Below are 21,719 nucleotides of genomic sequence, written 5' to 3' on the forward strand. Positions count from 1 at the left end.
AGCATATATCTATATTTTCTAAAAATAACAGTGAATACTAATCATCTCTAACAAACAAAGAACTGGTTTTTATATTCTGAGTCTTTTAATTCACAAGAATATAAAATCTTTACCTGAACCTCACAATCATGAAGTGTTGATTTGTGGGCAGCATTTAGTATGGAACACAATTCATTCAGGCTCAAAGAAACTTAGAGAATATTTCTAATTAAAGAAGAGAATTTCAATAATAAGGAGATTTGGATTTAGGTTTATCAGATTGCAATGTAATCATGAATTTCTTTACCTATGATAAAAGGAAAATTTCTAAGACAGCATTTTGATAATGATGGCTGGTAGTTTATAAATATTATTAACTTGAGAATGGTCATAAAAAGCAAGTATAAAACTTCAATATTGCAGATTTCAAGTATTCCTTTTAATAGATTTTTAAGTGCCGAAATTTCCTAGAGGTATGATCACCTGAAAAAGTCTCTCTATAAAGGAAATTATAACAAGTTTAATTTGAGACATCAAAAAACATTTAAAATTACACCACAAAATGTATCTGTAGTTTAAAGTTCAAATTTATTAGGAGATTGAGGTGTAATATACACGGACTATAAATACTGAACAGCTGACTTTATTCACAGTCAAGCAGAGATATAATCCGTGCCAACCTATTTTGTGGATACTCTTGTTCTTTTGTTCCAAGAAAAGTTCGCGCCATAAGACTTTGACTTTGGTTTCGGAACCCTTCTCTCTTCAACATCATAGCTCCATCCTAGAAAACAAAAACAAAAATAAACACATAAGAACAGAATTAAAGAGGATACCTGAAGAACACAGCGAGCAGAGGCTAACTTTCATAAATTTAATGTTCATTTATCACGAGTATGTGTCAACACATTTGAACTCTAAATACTTAGTATTGCGTTCCCTTGTAATCCTGTGTGACAAGAGGGTCTAAAGTATTGCCTGAAGATGATTTACCATATCTTAAAGGTGTAAGCCATGATTTAATTTCTCCTTGCTGAATATTACTTGTTCAAATATCCATTAGTTATGTATTATGTAAAAATTTCCATTCCTCTTTGTGGTTTAATATGTGATTTCTTTAGCTGTAATGAGCAACACTGAACAATATAACCCATCTCACTGCTTTCTAAGAGCTGGTGCCTTTATAACAGTTTGGAGCTCACTTGAAGTGATACAGAGAAACATGTACAGAACTATCTATATAAATCAGAGTTAGAGGAGACCATAAGATATTACTTGGTTGAGCTCCCTGGAGTTTGACAGGCTGATTAAACTCAAAACGTTTTTCAACATTTGTTTTAAGGGCTGTCTACGTTAGAATCCCATTGAAGTATCTGATAACAGTGAAAATTCTTAGGCCTGACCAGAGATCCATTGGATCAGAATCTCTTGTGGGGACCTGGGAATCTGTACTTAATTGATCCCAGGAGATTTTTATGCATAGAAATTTGAGTACCACTGGTCTAAACTGTCTATTCCCTTCTGAGAGTTTATACCTTCTCTCCAAAGCCCTTCTCAGTGTTTTACAATTTTGAAAACTAGATTCATATATGTCTATATCTTCTGCTTTAAGTATAGTTCAGTTCTTCTAAGACATGGAGAAAAACCAAATAAAAACACACTCCTCCTTGAAAATATAATTAAGTAAGTCATACTTTTATTCCCTAGTCCAAGCAACCTATCTATATAACTCACTTTTCTTCATTAGATCCATTTTCCATCTCTGTAATTTGTCATTCTCTTCTAGAACTTTCTTCAAATAACTCATCTTGAAACATTTGATTCATGGCTGAATCATGCAGTCAAATATAAAATGTCCAAACTGAATACTGTAGTCTAATTAAGTAAGCTTCTTGATCTTGTGAGTTGTTATGAATTCTAGTGCCTCTAGGTGAGTATCGTATTTGCTACCACAAAGCTTACGTTTCAACAAGCCTTTTAGAATTCAATTTTGCCATAAAAGTGAAGCCTATGAAACTCAAATCATCAAAGTATACTGCTAGTATGCCTATTTCAGTGCCCAAAAAGGGGAAATAATTAATAAGTCCACTGCTAGAACACTATCTTCAAAGAGAGCCCATCTGCTATAAGGAAATGGAGGAGGAATGCAAATGAAACAAATGGTTTAAAATACATCTTACTTTCACAGAACCCAAAATACTGGTATATTAACAAGTGGTTGTTTGAATTTCAAAAAATTTACTAAAGAGCATAAGAATAGTATCTACTTTATAGGTTGTCATGAGGATTAAACAAGCTAATTCATGTAAACTCCTGGCATTTATTAAGTTCTATGAGAAAGGTATTTTTCTAAAACCTTTATATGAATTAATATTAGTTCTTTTATATAACTGAGGAAACTGAGGCACAGAATGGTTAGGTAACTAGCACAAGGTCACTCAGCTAGGAAAGGGCAGAAACACGATTTGAACACAGTCTGATTCTGGAGCCTGTGCCTTAACTATACTCTGTTGTTTCTTGTGGTTTATAGTAAGCACTTGATAAACGTAAAGCTATTATTTCTCCCTCAAGTTTGATTTGCAACTTCCTAGCAACTTATCTTCTATATGAAGTATTAATGTGAATAAAATCTGTCATATTGGAACCCATTAATTTTGAACTTATGATGCTTTGAATCTAGTTAGGCATAATTTAGCCTAGTTACTAACTACAGAAAGCGGTTTTGGTAAGCAAATTAATACTGTGAACTAAGCATAATTTTAACATTATAAACTTCTCAAGCATTTCCTACATTAATCAGCAAGTGGTGCTGATAATTATAAAATCCTTAATTCAGTAAAGCAGGTATAACAATAATATTTACTGAGCATTTGTTATACATTTAACAAATATTATCAATTGCCTTCTTTCTGTGTCAGGAACTGTTTAGACACCAGAGGTAAAGCAGTAAACAAAAAATTCCCAAACTTCTTCAAGTCAGTAGGGGAGGAGAAGTTAATAAGTAAATGCATAGTATATTACGTGCTAATATAGTAAAATGTACAATTAAAAATATATATTATACACTAATGAGTACTAAAGAGAAAACATTTTAGAGAGGGCAGATAGGGGCACCTTCCGTCCCTGAGAAGATCACATTTGAGCAAAGACATCAGAGAGTTAGTCATGTGGATGTCTGGAAAGAGAGCTTGAAGGCAAAAAGAACACAAGTACAAAGACCTCCATTCAGGAATGCGCCTGGTATTCTGTGTTCTAGGTCCTGCACTGAGTTTTAAAATTGAGTTCATAGGTTGCCTGGCTTATAAGGTAGGCATTATAAATACCCTGATTTTATATCTAATTATGAGGAAAAATAGAGAACATAAGCAGCCTAAAGCCACGTGGCTAATAAGTGGCAAAGCCTGGATTTTAATTCAGGTTAAGTCTATGCACCCAACCCCCTCAAAATAAAATGGCATTTCCCTGTAACTGCAATTTTTATCTATTTCCCCCATCTCCTTTCAACCTGTGTGATTTCCTAACTTTTTTTTTCTGTTTATTTTTGTAAATGAGTTGAAAAGACTGTTTTAAGAATCCCTGGAAAGTAAGGCTACGTCCTCCATATGTCCCCCCATAGTTGTGAAGAAAGGAAATCGTTTCTAGTGTGGATTCTATGTCTGGTTATTGTAATGATTACTGGTAAGTTACCCAAGACTCTGTGATCTTTTCTTGCCAAATGATGGGTGAGACGACGTACGTTTCCTCCCCCTCTGCCTCCCTACACACACTCTCCAGCCCAATAAAGACACTAAGAGGAACTGAAGAATAAATGAGAAAGCACTTAGAAATATTTAGTAATTGGTACTATACCCACACACACATACTTCATAATCACTCCCATTTACAGTTAATCCTTCAAGCACGAAGGAGAAAAAGAATTTTTTTTTTTTACTGCATCAGAATGCAGACATAGCTCTATTATCTGTTCTGTCCATGGAGTCTGAAAACGCTGTCAGGGTCACTGCAATGTGAGAAGACTGGGGTTTTGTACACATAAAAGAACAACTGGTTTGGGTTTTCTCCTGGTAACTAAGGAGTGAGCTGACTCTTGGGAATTGTGAGCCAGATTATAGTTGCTGTTGATAGTGATAACAACAATAAATAGAAGTATCATTATAGGGATTGGAATGTGGATGGGCAAAACACCCTGTGAAACAAACAGAAACACCCATGGAAGAAACGTGCGTTTGCTAACGGCATCCGTCTCTATGCTATTACTTTCCACTTTATCACAGCCACCAGTGATTTTTCTGCGGAAAACTCTGTTCCCAAAGCGATACAAGCAACTGTGTTTCTCTGATTAAGTAAAAGCAAAGAAGGGTATGAGGAAGTCTAATGACAATTCACAATAGAGACTGAAACTCAAGTCAGAGTATACGTAAAATCTCCCTTTGGATTTTTCAGCAGTTTTCTACTATGTAGGACTGACGTTACGATGAAAATTTGCCCTTTTCTGGAACCCTGTTAAGAATCTGACCACATTTCCAAGCATCCCTCTACAAAGTGTTTACCTTACAGTGCCTGGATGAACAAATTTACTGGTCCCACTAAAAACTTCATACCACAATCTTTCCCAAATTATTTTTTGTAATATTGTAGCAATACAAAGGCTACTGGAGCAAGCTGTAGCTTTAACTAAAAAGACAAGATAACTACAAGAGTAAAAGCACTTGAAAGGACATTGAACATTTGTACTTAATGAGTATGTTACATGAATTGTACTCATCTTTTCTACTTCCTATTTGAAACTTGTTCTTAGAAGGATAGAAGATAATATAACCTGCGGGAAATAAAACATAGACCTTTAAGAATGGAATCTTATTTGTGAAATGCTTAAATTTCCACAGGAATTTTTTTCAACCTGAAAAAAATTTTTTAAAGAAATAACTCAAACTTGAGTTTTTGAATGAGATTATGAAAGTGAAAACGCTTGCACTCTCTGAAGAATGCTGGTATAAAATCAAGGTGTAGTCTATGACAGTGGTTTCATGTATTGTTCTGTTGTTCTGGTTGTTCTGAAAACCAGCCCTTGCTCCTCCCAGCTGTGCAACAGAAGAAGATCAAAGCAACTGAGTCTAAGGCAGCTGCCCAGGGATGGGGTAAAGCTCCTCGGGCTGCCGTCACTTCCCACTGAGGAGAGCAGCCATATGGCATGGATTAGCCACAAATCCAACCAACAGCACCCAAATGATGAGAAGCTGACTCCCTTTGCTGTTTCACACACTGGAATGCTTTCACAAAGATATTTTGAACTTTAAGCCCTAGTATCAGAGAAATACCTCTGGCAAATGCTCCAATAAACTTAAAATGTGATCTGTGATATCCCATGCTCAATTTCTTTTTCAGAAATATGCCCATTTATTTTGTTGACCTCCAGATTGTGGCTGGGATATTCTACTTCCTAGATATGAATGTCTGGTGTAACCTTTTCAAATACTACCAAAAAACAAAAACAGAAAAGCCTCTGAACGAAACGAGACCCCAATAATTTATGAATTCCATGTATAAGACAAAAGAAAATCCCATTCATTTAAATTTACAGAACCATTTTATTTATGGTTCAGTAATGCAGAAATACAGAGAAACATTCATCAGTGTTTTTACTGCTTGTGAAATATGTTAACCTCTAGTAACCTTGGTTCAAGTCCTGTTAAAGGTCTTTCTCCTCCAATAACCTAATCGCAAACTCTGATAATATTTGGAAGTGAACGATTTAATGATTTTTCCTACTGTCCATTTGTGTACAAAGTAAGAACGATCACATAATTTGGCACAAACTGACATACCTGGCAGTCACTGCTAACAGAGGCATGGGATCAGAATAGCAAAGACTTTGAGAGGTATGTTGATACTTAGAAAGTTTCAAGATTCCCCACCAGGCCATGGACCCATACTATGCGTCTAGGTAAAAGCAAAGCATAAACTTAAAATATAATTTAAGGAAGGAAGGGGAGAAGGAAGAAAAGTAGCTTTACAGGCGCTCAAAAGTACCTCGGGACTTCCCTGGTGGTCCAGTGGATAAGCCTCTGCGCTTCCACTGGAAGGAAGCGCCGGTTTGATCCCTAGTCGGGGAAATAAATAAGATCCTGAATGCCGCGTAATGTGGCCCCCAAAAAAGTACCTCTATTTGAAATTCTCACGTATCTAATATTTTGGGGGAGAGGAAGAGGTTCAGCATAATTTTAAAATATCTTAGATCTTCTTTTAGAAAATATTATAGAGGAGAAATGTATTTTGGATGCACTGGCAAAGCAATTCTTTCTATGAAAATTATATAAGATGGATTAGCAACACCCTACACCTGCCACAGCTGCAAGACCAAAAAAAAAAAAAACCTTTGATATGATAGTTAATGCTCCCTTAAATTTTATCTGTTCAAATAATATATTTGCTATACCGTATTATTATTTTGGAGCCACATTATTCAGAATTTGCCACAAAACAAACTGGTTTGTGTTCCAAAAGTACATTTGAAAATCAGTCATTAGAAATTTACAACACATTTGTCTAGAGAACGAAACTACAAAACAAAGGTAGATGTTCAAAAATCACTCAGGGGCTTCCCTGGTGGCACAGTGGTTGAGAGTCTGCCTGCTGATGCAGGGGACGCGGGTTTGTGCCCTGGTCTGGGAAGATCCCACATGCCGCGGAGCGGCTGGGCCCGTGAGCCATGGCCTCTGAGCCTGCGCGTCCGGAGCCTGTGCTCCGCGACGGGAGAGGCCACAACAGTGAGAGGCCCGTGTACCTCAAAAAAAAAAATCACTCAGATTTTGACATAATTGATCTGGGTGTGGTCTGTGTGTAGGGATCTCCAGAATCCTGTAGATTTCCAGAATCCTATATAACCCAAAATACACTAGAACCTCACTAAGCCACCATGTATAACACTATCTCTATGAGAAAAATTATTTCAGACTTCCAACAGGGAATCTAAGGAACTCACATCTGTCTGTCTGTCTGTCTTTCTCCTTAGCAGCCAAACTGAACATTTCCCTAGCCGCAAGACAGTCAGTACTGGGACTGGGGACTGGGAAGAAAGAATTATGTAGAAAAAAAATTTGGTGCTTCAGTAGAGACTACGCAGTGTTTATAGAACAACGATCATAGCTCTGTTAATCTTCTTTGAGTTACTTTGCAATTCCAAATGTTGTATGCACAAATAATCTTCATTATTCTCAGATACTGTATTTTCAAATTCGCCTACTCACTCAAATTCATTTGTAAACCCAAAATGAATACTTGTGATGCTTCCCATGGTCATTCATGACATGCACAGAGCAATGAAAATTTTGAGTCACCCAACACACATGCTCCAGCTGAGATCAAACGAGGTAATGCTCTGCCTTCTTGTTTCAGCTCTCACACTGTAAACAAGTATCCTTTTTGTAGTCTATTCACAGCCACGTTTTTTGCATTTTTGCGCTTCTTGTTGGTAATTTCACTGTTTAAAATGACCCCCAAGGGTAGTGGTTTAGTGCTGTTTAGTGTTTCTAAGTGCAAGAAGGCTGTGATGTGCCAACTTGTGTTAGATAAGCGTCATTCAGGCATAAGGTATAATGCTGTTGGCCATGAGTTCAATGTTCATGAAGAGACAAAATACATTAAATAAGGTACTTTTAAACAGAAACACATAAAAACAAGATGGTGTATTGACTGGCTGACAAAATTTTGTGATCAGAGTCTCACAGGAATCATTTTCCCTAGGAGCAATATTTCAGTATTCACTAATTTAGTGTTTGTGGTGACTTTATAAAACATAACTACCATGAATAATGTGAATCAACTGTACTTGATGGATATATAAATTCTGTCCTGCCTGGTGACTCCCTAGGCCTTGCAAAAACCAGTTTTGTCTCTATTTGCAATTCATCTCATTCTTTCACTCTATATAAATTTGTGCTGTACAGACTTTTCCTTTGAACTGGTTATAACGTCTGCCTGGCTCCCTTATTTCATGAGTAAAATAAATTCTTCAACACATGTTCACTTATATCTATATTAAATCATAATCTCATCTTTTTCAGGCTATTCTTTTAACAATTTTGGAGGTCCTACTGAGATGCCCAATAGGTTCACCAACGAAAACCAAGTAAACTTCTTCACCAGAAGTTGTGTACCTTATTTTAAGCTCAGGCATATCTTTTCTTGGCTTTTGAAAGAAAGAGAACTTTGCTGATTCTCGTTTTTCAAATTTCAATGTTGTTCTCTACTAATTTGGGGAACTGATTCTAAGGTCTGATCATTTAATGATTCCCTTAAAATGGATTAATGGGGACTTCCCTGGTGGCTCAGTGGTTAAGAATTGCCTGCCAATGCAGGGGACACAGATTTGATCCCTGGTCAGGGAAGATCCCACATGCCGTGGAGCAACTTAAGCCCGTGCACGGCAACTACTGAGCCCTTGTGCTGCAACTACTGAAGCCCGCGTGCCTAGAGCCCATGCTCCGCAACAAGAGAAGCCACCACAATGAGAAGCCCACGCACCACAACGAAGAGTAGCCCCCGCTCACTGCAACTAGAGAAAGCCTGCACACAGCAACAAAGACCCAATGCAGCCAAAAATAAATTTTAAAAAATTATAATAAAATTTTTAAAAATTAATTTAAAAAACACAAAATGGATTGATGGCTTTAGAAATCCATTCTCAGATGAGAAAAGACAAAGTCTGGTTTGTTAGTCCTTTCTATTTGAGGTCAAATAAATGAAGAAGTTGTAATCACTGAGTAGAGAACAGCTCTTTAGCGTGGACCAGTGAATATTAAAATTCTATGTTTACTATTAGCCCATGGCTGAAATTTCAGAATTGAAATTATAAGTTCTTTGTGTGACTATGTGTCTGTCTACATAACCTATTAATTTAGAAATGCCTTTACTTCTCATTATGTGTGTGGCTAATGTTTTTCTACCTCCAGATGGAATTAATGAATTAGATTATAAAATATCTTTAAGGGGCTCTGTTCTGACTGGGTATAGAGAAAATACGTGCTTGTATAAGTGGAATATTCCTAAAATGAGGAAACTGAATTTCTAATACCTTGAATGTGCTAGGTTTAAAAAGTATTCTTATAGGACCTAACATTTAAGAATTCAAATTCAAGTAATATAGGTAAATTTTGGCAAACGGCAAATTTAATTTTTGTTTAATAAAAACAGCTATGTTTTCTCTAATATATCAGTGTTAAATATAACACAAGCATAGATTTTTATTCTACCTGAATACGTTCTTTCTAAACTTATACAAGTTTTCTAATCAAATAAGCTAACATTACTTCTGTTCAATGTTTTACAATCCTGCAAAATGTAAATTTGTGTTTATCTATAATGATTAGTTATTCTAACAATTTTATTTCAACACTAATTACATTTTGCAATATGTCATCTTTAAAATTAATTTCCAGGATCTTTAGGTAACCTACAACCTTAAATGATATTAATGAATATTTATTAGATACCTAGATAATTTCTACAATAAAATACTGAACAACTGGTTACTAAGCAAAAATTTTAATTTAGGTACTTTTGCTTCTTTTATATGCTACAGGGAGGCTGTATCTTTGGTTTGTTAATGGACACGTTCATTTTTGCCACTTGGATAAGTTGGACTGTAAGGAATGCACACGGAAGATGGCTTACTAGGAGGAAGCGGAATTTGCATCTCCTCACAACTAGGGCACCTACCAGGCACCGGTGGGGGACCACGGTCATCTAAGGGGACGGGAGAAACCCCCAGCGACTGGGTAGGATGTGGGGAGTGAAGGGGGAGGAGAAGTGGAGGGGGGATGGGACTGGCACCCCTGAGGAGCGGCTGGGGGAGGGAAAAAGATCCCACGCCTGAAGGGGGAAATTGGTGAACCATTAGGAGGGCAGAGGATCAAAAGGGAGCGTGGCCAGGTTTCCCCTGCCCACCTGGATCCCCAGGAACCTGTTGAGATCCTGGGCCGAATTCTCTGCCCACCTAGGCACCCCCCCTCCAGCTGCCTGGGTCCTGAGGGAATGGGAGGGAGGTAAGGCGGTGCAAAAGTAAAGGCCGGACCTCTGGGACCGGCACCCTTGAGTGGTGGCTGGGGGAGAGAAGGAGTTCCTACACCCAGTGGGATCCACCCACAGTTAGAGGTCCAGTGGCGACAGGGGAGACCCTGGGGGAGATGGTGGGGAAGGGGTGCGAAGTAACGGAAGGAAACACAGCCAGTGCTTTCCCTGGCCACGTAGGTAGGCACCAGGAAGCCTGTTGGGTTCCTGGGCCTAATCCACTGCCCTCAGAGCCTCCTTCCTGCTGCACAGAGCCCAAGCCCACCCCTACACCCCCACCCAGGGCCCTACCTCTACACTCGGAGAACCCCTCCAATGCGCTGGGCGTAAACCCCACCCACACGCCCTCACCCAGGGCCTTACCTCCTAACTCCAGAACTCCACACTCCAGAGGCCCTTCCTTTCCACTTACTGCCTCTCCCCTTCCCGACAGGTCCTAAGCAGAGGCCCTTGCCCCATGCTTAAAAATCGCCCACCTAGGCCATGCCCAAGGGACCTTTCCCAGCTATGTGGGTACTGAGCCTAGGCCGTGCCCCACCCTAAACCCTGCCCCTGCCTAAGTACCACCCCCTGCCTAAGCTCTGCCCTCATAGACAAGGATGTTTTCTTTTCTTTTTTCTCTATTAGATTGGAGGTCTGTTTTACCTTGTTGATTCATTGTTGTCCATTCTTTTATATCTTTATTTTTCCTAATCTTTTATTTTTCTAATTTTATTTTATTCTTTATACTTTGTTAATGATCTCTCCTTTTGGCTTGTTCCCCATGCCCCCCCCTTTTTTTGTTGTTTTCTTTTTTCTGCTGTGGTTTTATTTTACCTTGTTGCAGTTGTTTCAATTATAGTTTTATTTTTCCTAATATATTTTTTATCTTTCTAATTTTATTTTCTTTTTTATTCTTTGATATTATACTGCTCCTTGTTTCCTTCCCTCCCTCCCTCCTTCCTTCCCGTTTTTTTTTTATTTTGCCATGAAGCTTGTGGGATCTTGGTTCCCAGGCCGGAGGTCGGGCTTGAGCTCCTTTGGTGGGAGCTCCAAGTCGAAACCACTGGACTAACAGACAATCTCAGACGCCAGGGAATATCAGTCGGAGTGAGGCCTCCTGGAGGTCCTCATCTCAGCACTAAGAATGAGCTCTATCTATCTAACTAACTACCTGCAAACTCCAGTGCTGGATGTCTCAGGCCAAACAACCAGTAAGAGAAGAATACAGCACCACCAATCAAAACAAACAAACAAAAAAGAAATGACAAAAAAAAAATATGTTAGAGACGAATGAGCAAGGTAAAAACCTCCAAGACCAAATAATAAGTGAAGATGAAATAGGTAACCTATTTGAAAAAGAATTCAGAGTAATGACAGTAAAGATGATCCAAAATCTCAGAAACAGAATGGAGAAAATACAAGAAACATTTAACAAGGATTTAAAAGAACTAAAGAGCAAACAAACAGTGATGAACAACACAATTACGGAAATTAAGAATACTCTAGAAGGAATCAATAACAGAATAACTGAGTCAGAAGAATGGATAAGTGAGCTGATAGATAAAATGGTGGAAATAACTGCCAGGGAGCAGAATAAAGAAAAAAGAATTGAACACAATCTCAGAGACCTCTGGGACAGCAGTAAACACACCAACATTTGAATTGTAGGGTTCCCAGAAGAAGAAGAGAAAAAGAAAGGGACTGAGAAAATATGTGAAGAGATTATAGTTGAAAACTTCCCTAATATGGGAAAGGAAATAGCCAATCAAGTCCAGGAAGCACAGAGAGTCCCATACAGTATAAAACCAAGGAGAAACACGTCAAGACGCATATTAATCAAACTATCAAAAATTAAATACAAAGAAAAAATATTAAAAGCAGCAAGGGAAAAACAACAAATGACATACAATGGAATCCCCATAAGGTTAACAACTGATTTTTCAGCAGAAACTCTGCAAGCCAGAAGGGAGTCGCAGGACATATTTAAAGTGATGAAAGGGAAAAACCTACAACCAAGATTACTCTACCCAGCAAAGGTCTTATTCAGATTCGATGGAGAAATTAAAACCTTTACAGATAAGCAAAAGTTAAGAGAATTCAGCACCACCAAACCAGCTCTACAACAAATGCTGAAGGAACTTCTCTAGGCAGGAAACACAACAGAAGGAAAAGACCTACAATAAAACACGCAAAACAATTAAGAATATGGTAATAGGAACATACATATGGATAATTACCTGAAATGTAAATGGATTAAATACTCCAACTAAAAGATACAGACTGGCTGAATGGATACAAAAACAAGACCTGTATATATGCTGTCTACAAGAGACCCACTTCAGACCTAGGAACCCATACAGACTGAAAGTGAGGGGATGGAAAGAGATATTCAATGAAAATGGAAATCAAAAGAAAGCTGGAGCAGCAATTCTCATATCAGACAAAGTAGACTTTAAAATAAAGACTATTACAAGAGGCTAAGAAGGACACTACATAATGATCAAGGGATCAATCCCAAAAGAAGATATAACAAATGTAAATATTTATGCACCCAACATAGGAGCACCTCAATACATAAGGCAAATGCTAACAGCCATAAACGGGGAAATAGACAGTAACACAATAGTAGGGGACTGTAACACCCCACTTTCACCAGTGGACAGATAATCCAAAATGAAAATAAATAAGGAAACACAAGCTTTAAATGACACATTAAACAAGATGGACTTAACTGATATTTATACGACATTCCATCCAAAACCAACAGAATACACTTTCTTCTCAAGTGCTTATGGAACATTCTCCAGGATAGATCATAGCTTGGGTCACATATCAAGCCTTGGTAAATTTAAGAAACTTGAAATCAAGTATCTTTTCCGACTACAACACTATGAGACTTGATATCAAATACAGGAAAAAAACTGTAAAAAATACAAACACATGGAGGCTAAACAACACACTACGAAATAACCAAGAGATCACTGAAGAAATCAAAGAGGAAATCAAAAAATACCAAGAAACAAATGACAATGAAAACATGATAACCCAAAACCTATGGGATGCAGCAATGGCAGTTCTAAGAGGGAATTTTATAGCAATACGATCCTACCTCAAGAAACAAGAAACATCTCAAATAAACATCCTAACCTTACACCTAAAGCAATTAGAGAAAGAAGAACAAAAAATCCCCAAAGTTAGCAGAAGGAAAGAAATCATAAAGATCAGATCAGAAATAAATGAAAAAGAAATGAAGGAAACAATAGCAAAGATCAATAAAACTAAAAGCTGGTCCTTTGAGAAAATAAACAAAATTGAAAAACCATTAGCCAGATTCATCAAGGAAAAAAGGAAGAAGACTCAAATCAACAAAATTAGAAATGAAAAAGGAGAAGTAACAACTGACACTGCAGAACTACAAAGGATCATTAGAGATTACTATAAGCAACTATATGCCAAGAAAATGGACAATCTGGAAGAAATGGACAAATTCTTAGAAGAGCACAACCTTCCAAGACTATATGCCAAGAAAATGGACAATCTGGAAGAAATGGAGAAATTCTTAGAAAAGCACAACCTTCCGAGACCGAACCAGGAAGAAATAGAAAATATAAACAGACCAATCACAAGCACTGAAATTGAAACTGTGATTAAAAATCTTCCAACAAACAAAAGCCCAGGACCAGATGGCTTCACTGGCCAATTCTATCAAACATTTAGAGAAGAGCTAACACCTATCCTTCTCAGACTCTTCCAAAATATAGCAGAGGGAGGAACACTCCCCAACTCATTCTACGAGGCCACCATCACCCTGATACCAAAACCAGACAAAGATGTCACAAACAAGAGAAAACTACAGGCCAGTATCACTGATGATATGCAAAAATGCTCAACAAAATACTAGCAAACAGAATCCAACAGCACATTAAAAGGATCATACACCATGATCAAGTGGGGTGTATCCCAGGAATGCAAGGATTCTTCAATATATGCAAATCAATCAATGTGATACACCATATTAACAAATTGAAGAAGAAAAACCATATGATCATCTCAATAGATGGAGAAAAAGCTTTTGACAAAATTCAACACCCATTTATGATAAAAAAAACTCTTCAGAAAGTAGGCATACAGGGAACCTACCTTGACATAATAAAGGCCATATATGATAAACCTACAGCCAACATCATTCTCAATGGTGAAAAACTGAAACCATTTACACTAAGATCAGGAACAAGACAAGGTTGCCCTCTCTCACCACTATTATTCAACATAGTTTTGGAAGTTTTAGCCACAGCAATCAGAGAAGAAAAAGAAACAAAATAATCCAAGTCAGAAAAGAAGAAGTAAAACTGTCACTGTTTGCAGATGATATGACACTATACATAGAGAATCCTCAAGATGCTACCAGAAAACTACTAAAGATGCTACCAGAAAACTACTAGAGCTAATCAGTGAATTTGGTAAAGTAGCAGGATACAAAATTAATCCACAGAAATCTCTTGCATTCCTATACACTAATGATGAGAAATTAAGGAAACACTCCCATTTACCATTACAACAAAAAGAATAAAATACCTAGGAATAATCCTACCTAAAGAGACAAAAGACCTGTATGCGGAAAACTATACGGTTCTGATGAAAGAAATTAAAGATGATACAAACAGATGGAGAGATATATACTATATTCTTAGATTGGAGGAATTAATATTGTGAAAATGACTATACTACCTAAAGCAATCTACAGATTCAGTGTAATCCCTATCAAACTACCAATGGAATTTTTCACAGAACTAGAACTAAAAATTTCACAGTTTGTATGGAAACACAGAAGACCCCGAATAGCCAAAACAATCTTAAGAAAGAAAAATTGAGCTGGAGCAATCAGGCTCCCGGACTTCAGACTATACTATAAAGCTACAGTAATCAAGACAGTATGGTACTGGCACAAAAGCAGAAATACAGATCAATGGAACAGCATAGAAAGCCCAGAGACAAACCCATGCACATATGGGCACCTTATCTTTGATAAAGGAGGCAGGAATATACAATGGAGAAAAGACAGCCTCTTCAGTAAGTGGTGCTGCGAAAATTGGACAGCTACATGTAAAAGAATTAAATTAGAATACTTGTAACACCATACACAAAAATAAACTCAAAATGGATTAAAGACCTAAATGTAAGGCCAGACACTCTAAAACTCTTAGAGGAAAACACAGGCAGAACACTCCATGACATAAATCACAGCAAGATCCTTTTTCACCCACCTCCTAGAGAAATGGAAATAAAAACAAAAATAAACAACTGGGACCGAATGAAACTTAAAAGCTTTTGCACAGCAAAGGAAACCATAATCAAGATGAAAAGACAACCCTCAGAATGGGAGAAAATATTTCAAATGAAGCAACTGACAAAGGATTGATCTCCAAAATATACAAGCAGCTCATGTAGCTCAATATCAACAAAACAAACCACCCAATCCAAAAATGGGCAGAAGACCTAAATAGATATTTTCCCAAAGATATACAGCTTGCAACAAACACATGAAAAGATGCTCAAAATCACTAATCATTAGAGAAATGCAAATCAAAACTACAATGAGGTATCACCCCACACAGGTCAGAATGGCCATCATCAAAAAATTTAAAAACAATAAATGCTGGAGAGGGTGTGGAGAAAAGGGAACCCTCTTGCACTGTTGGTGGGAATTTAAATTGATACAGCCACTATGGAGAACAGTATGGAAGTTCCTTAAAAAACTACAAATAGAACTACCATATGACCCAGCAATCCCACTACTGGGCATATACCCTGAGAAAACCAGAATTCAGAAAGAGTCATGTACCACAATGTTCACTGCAGCACTATTTACATTAGCCAGGGGGCTTCCCTGGTGGCGCAGTGGTTGAGAGTCCGCCTGCCAATGCAGGGGACGCGGGTTCGTGCCCCGGTCCTGGAAGATGCCACATGCCGCGGAGCAGCTGGGCCCGTGAGCCATGGCCACTGAGGCTGCGTGTCCGGAGCCTGTGCTCCACAACGGGAGAGGCCACAACAGTGAGAGGCTCGCGTACGGCAAAAAAAAAAAAAAAAAAAAAAATAGCCAGGATATGGAAGCAACCTAAGTGTCCATCGACAGATGCATGGATAAAGATGTGGCACATATATAAATGGAATATTATTCAGCCATAAAAAGAAATGAAATTGAGTTATTTATAGTGAGGTGGATGGACCTAGAGTCTGTTATACAGAGTGAAGCAAGTCAGAAAGAAAAACAAATACCATATGCTAACACATATATATAGAGTCTGAAAAAAAAATGGTTCTGATGAACCTAGGGGCAGGACAGGAATAAAGACACAGACATAGAGAATGGACTTGAGGACACGGGGAGGGGAATGGGTAAGCTGGGACAAAGTGAGAGAGTGGCATGGACATATAGACACTACCAAATGTAAAATACATAGCTAGTGGGAAGCAGCTGCATAGCACAGGGAGATCAGCTTGGTGCTTTGTGACCACCTAGAGGGGTGAGATAGGGAGGGTGGGAGAGAGATGCAAGAGGAAGGGGATATGGGGATATATGTATGCATATAGCTGATTCACTTTGTTATACAGCAGAAACTAACACAACACTGTAAAGCAATTATACTCCAATAAAGATGTGAAAAAAAAAAAAGAATGCACACAGTTGTAGAAAGTTGTGTTATGTGTATTAATGACCTTTGCTTGTCTACTAAAATGCTGGTGTGTAAGAGTTTTCAACTTATGTCTGTTTTCTCTATGAAATCAAAGTAACTTTCGTCAAAAGATAGAATTAATACACACAAATGAAACTCCACTGGGAGTGATGGTGGCAAAGGGAATAACTTTGTATACAAGGTTATGAGATGTGTTTTTGTTTACCAAGGGGAAAAGGGAATAGTTAGTAAAATGGCTGTTCCAGAATGAGAAAGAGAACTATGAAGGACAAAACCTGAATGGGTACAGAAAGTTATGTAAGATTTGGAAAAAGTAAATTTTATTTGCCTTAGAGTACAGTATGTCTGGAAAATAAGTCTGAAAAGCTATGATATGTGTTAAAATCCTTGCAAAGTCTGCTCCATTTTGATGGGCTTGTTTCATTAGTTTACTGTTTATTGCTTTCACCTACAAAATGAAGGGTTATTCTTTTTGTCTAATCTGCCTAGATTGCAAAGATTCTGTGGCTTAACAGAATAATTTTATATGCTTTATGTTGACTTTAAGTACTTGATGACTTATTGTAAGAGCTCAGGTTCTTCACAGTTATGCTAACTTCGATGTTTATAAGTTTGTCACTTTGACATGAGCAGTCAAATACTGTTTCTCAGGCACCTGTGATTCTATTTCCTAAATGTTCAAATCTATTGAAAATGTTTTATTTTTGCCTGCCACAAATCAAATCCTAAATGTAAAATAAAATATTCAGCGTATCTTTGCATCTAAAACTATCTTTGTGATTCTCCACAGGCCCTCTGGGGAATCTCAAAGATGTGTGCTTTCAACTTTGTAAAAAGAGATGTGCTAGACACAATTAGATTTATTTGATATGTTACTATTGATGAGCTACATTGGAAGAGCTGTCAAGTCAGAAGAGATGCTTAACCATCCTGAGGTTAAATCTGTATGGCTAAAATGTTACTAATGTAAGTATTTCACAAATTGTATGCTATATGCTAAGTATAGAGATTTGTCAATACCCTCACTGTCTATGATAGGTTTTATTTATCTGATCTCTGGTGCTGCTTTGCCTGATATCAGAAAACGGTATAGGTTATCAGTCACAATTTCAGTTAATTTTAAAAACATTAACTTGGTTACATCTTCTTTAGTTTAGAACTTTTATGTTCTAGGCCACTATATGTCAACTAGGAATCCATACTGCATATCTATGGAGTTTTATTAATATACAGATGTTTAGGACCTACCCTAGACTTACTGGATATTTTTACTTGATACATTTTTTGACATATTCTTACTATGTTTGGTATAGTCATGGTATATTATGTCTCAGGATTACTTTGTTTTAAGATTTTTTTCTCTGTAAAGAGTATGTTCATCTATTTTCATAAATTCGATGAACAGTCACTGTCTTCTTTGAAAACAGGCTTACCTAATTGTGTACAGATATTTTGCTTGTAACATTTTTTGGAATGCCTTCAAATTGCATTATTCTTGTTATTAACTCCTATCATATATTTCACTTTTGAAATTTATCTGTAATGTTAACTACATCCATTTTAAGTCTTTAATCATTTATGAAAAGATTGTTAAATTTTACTCTACTGCTTTCCTAAGAGCTCTTGCAAACAGCTACAGGCAGAGAGCTTTATCTTCAACAACGAAAGACTGTCTCAAAGCCCTGTGAAGAATATGTATAGGCTTCTGATGGCATCACTTAAACAATTATAAGACCGCATCAGTGGACTCAGTCAAAATTTCCAGAACTCTAGTTAAGAAGCAGGTACATTTATGATCCAGTGAAACAAGAATTAGTTATACAGGACTGAAAAATTTGATGAGAGATAATTCTATGGTTTGGGGGAGAATATTTTTCATATTGTTTTAATGTTCTATTTTCTGGACATATCAGGAAGTTCTTCCCCTCTCCTCTTGAGGTATCTATAACTCATTACAATTTAACAGAAACAATGGTTATGCAACCAAGGCCTTACCTGGAATGACATATTTGAGAATGATGCTCATTTACTCAGGTATGACCAGACATTTGTAAGGAACTAAAGTTGATTTTATGGAGCCAATGCTTCCAAAGTCCTTCCATGGCACTAGGGCTTACAAAGTTCCCTAAGGTATTAAGGAACCTTAGGATATTTTTGGGACCTTGAGAAGGGAGGAATTTGCCCAATTTAATAGGTACTGCAGGAGAAATCTGGTGGCAAGTTATTGGCTTGGCTTCCTAGTCTTAAAAGGGTTTGAAAAATCCAATTTGAGATTCCTTCTGAAATTTTCAGCAAAGCAAATGTAAGAAAACTTATGTGGTAAAGAGGAGTAGAATATGCCATTCCAAAATATGCCTCTTTGGCAATAAGGATTGTCTTGAGCTGGTTATTTTTAAGAAACAGTAAACACAGGAAATCTCTGAAAACAGAGAAGTTGCCCTATTCTGAGGGGCATTTACATTTATAAGGGAAATTTCCATTTGTAAGCTGTCCCCTTCTCTGTAGCAGGAGGAGAAAGGATGACTGAAACTCTAGAAACTTATCAATGGAGAAGGCTTTAACTTAAATCTGCATAACAACCATACCCTTGTTTATGATACTTTGCCTGATAACCTCCCATAACTCACTCCCCACCCACAATATCTCTCGTCTTTAACTGAAGACCGTATTTAAGGACTAAGAATTAAATTGACATGAGATAGATGAACAGGAGAAAATCAAACAAAAGTTTAATAACGTATAGACATGGGAGAGACCCAGCAGAAGTAAGTAATTAAAAACTGCCAAAGCCCTCTCCTTAAATACCATCCTCAGCTAAAGACAAAAGAGAACACTAAGGATAGGGAAAGTCAATTCTGTGAGATCACCAGGAAAAAAAACAGTAAACAAGGGTGAGACTGTTATGCAGATTTAAGTCATTGCCTTCTCCACTGATAAGAGTTTCCGGAGATAAGGTCATCCTCCTCTTTCAGGTACATCCAGGGAGATACCCTTACAAATCGATACTTCCCTTATAAATGTAAATGCTTATTACAAAAGGGTAACTCCTACTTTCCTCCAAGTATGCAGTTTCTTAGAAAATAATCAGCTTAAAATAATATGCCAAAGAAACGTATTTGGGGGTGGCAAATTATGCTCCCCTACAGAGTAAAATAAATCCTTTAACAAGCATTTTATATCTATACGAGAGTGATAATTCTTACTTTTGTTTTGAAAGTTGTCTTTTCTTGTTCGTTTTATTTTTTTGAAAGTTGTTTTTTTAATAATAGATATATGGATGTGAGGTTGAGACCCTCATTACAAGGTTTACATTAGGTGGAAATCCAGACCTTGCTGATGGTGTCCACTTCTGGGGTAATTCTACGTTCTGGGCTGCAACTCCAATTATCTCTTTATTTTCCTGAATCCAGGGCCTAACCTGTCTGCTTCCTTAGTTGCTTCCACCTTCTTTTACTTCAGAGGTGGGTTTTCCTCCCCAAGAGACCACTACAGCAGTTTCAATGCTTATTCACTATGGTCCTATTCCTGAAGGAAACCCTCCTCTATTTTGAGAATTTCAAAGAGTTTTTACAGCTAACAGCAATGAGAAAAACACAGGGGGTAAAATGACATACCAGAGGAAACTCACAAAGTTTCAAATCAGATCAAATGGGGGTGGGGAGGGGAGCCTTTCTGGTTCATTAGCATGTAAATGGTAGCAGATCCTAGCTTGTTATGGAAATTTTCCACAGCTTCTACCTCCTCTCTCAAGGATGCAGCTTCCTTCTCCTCCCCCCACCCTTTGACTCCAACATGAAACAAGAAAAGACAAAAGCCACATGGGTGAGAAAGGTGGGTCTTTTCTGTACACAAAGAACTAAAATAAGGTTCATCTACATTTCAGAGGAAACCTCAGATAACCTTTCTTTGTAAACAGAAAAGAGTTTGAAGAGTTCCTCTGGAATATATGCTCTTTGAAGAGTTCCTCTGGAATATATGCTGCGTTCAAAGGGGGACCTTTAGGATGAGGAGGATGAGGCTCTGGAGTTAAAACCCAAAGACATAGGGGTATTTGTAATTTACTTTGTGTGTGTTGGGGGAGGGAGAAGTAAGAGGTGGGAAGCAGGGGGAAAAAGAAGCCATGGGAAAGCATTCAGTCTTTTCTTCTATCCAAATCCTCAGTTCACAGAACCAGCCTTCCACAGGAAGTGAGCTATGGTGAGAAGGGAGACCTAGGCAAAAAAGAGGAGCAGAGAGGTAGTTGCTGGAATTATCAATAGCAGGAAGAAGAAAACTTTTAGTCTTAGAGATGAGGGCATTCTTAGGTAAAAAAGATGGACTTACACAATGCTTTATTTGATTAAGAAATTGAAAATAGGTGATTAATATGGGTTTTATGATGTAATATAGGTCTCTTTTAGCTATTTTATTTCGCTATTATATATAATGTAAGAGTCTACACTTATCCTTGATTGATATTGGGTAAGAGTGTCTGAAGAACAGAACTGCATTTCTTTTTTAAAATTTTTTTAAAAAATTTTATTTTTTAGTCAAGCCGTGCAACTTGTGGGATCTTAGTTCCCCAACCAGGGATTGAACCCAGGCCCTTGGCAGTGAAAGTGCTGAGTCCTAACCACTGGACTACCAGGGAATTTCCTGCATTTCTTAAGTAATAAAATGTGAACTTTTAAAAATTGGGTAAGTAAGTTTTCCTGTTTTTTTTTATATTCACCATAGAATATATATTAATGAAATACTTAGAATATGTGTATAATGAATGTCTTGTATAGCTTGAAGTATTCTAGATTAGTGCTGTCCAATATAAACAGAATGTGAACCATACATATGATTTTAAATTTTCTAGGAGCAACATTTTAAAAAATGACTAAAAAGAAACAGGTAAGCCTTTAATCATTTTTTTCCTAGCCCAATACATATGTGAAATATTGTCATTTAAATATGTAATCAATACAAAAAGATATTTAATGCTTTTTTATACTAAGTCGCTGAAATCCA

The 21,719-nt window shown here is 37.3% G+C and overlaps 1 protein-coding gene across 1 annotated transcript in view; it reads right to left on the reverse strand.

Annotated features, from left to right (window-relative positions):
- Positions 1 to 548: 548 nt before the first annotated feature.
- The window catches only part of NDUFS4 (NADH:ubiquinone oxidoreductase subunit S4), a 126,367-nt gene continuing 105,196 nt past the window's right edge, over positions 549 to 21,719 (reverse strand). Inside the window, exon 5 of the mRNA XM_082623400.1 lies at positions 549 to 763. Within this exon, the coding sequence (XP_082479526.1) occupies positions 660 to 763 (104 nt within the window). The 3' untranslated portion in view covers positions 549 to 659. The remainder of the gene's footprint in view (positions 764 to 21,719) is intronic.

Source organism: Mesoplodon mirus, assembly GCF_964341445.2.
Source record: "Mesoplodon mirus genome assembly, chromosome: 5".
In the NCBI taxonomy this organism is placed as follows: Eukaryota; Metazoa; Chordata; class Mammalia; order Artiodactyla; family Ziphiidae; genus Mesoplodon; species Mesoplodon mirus.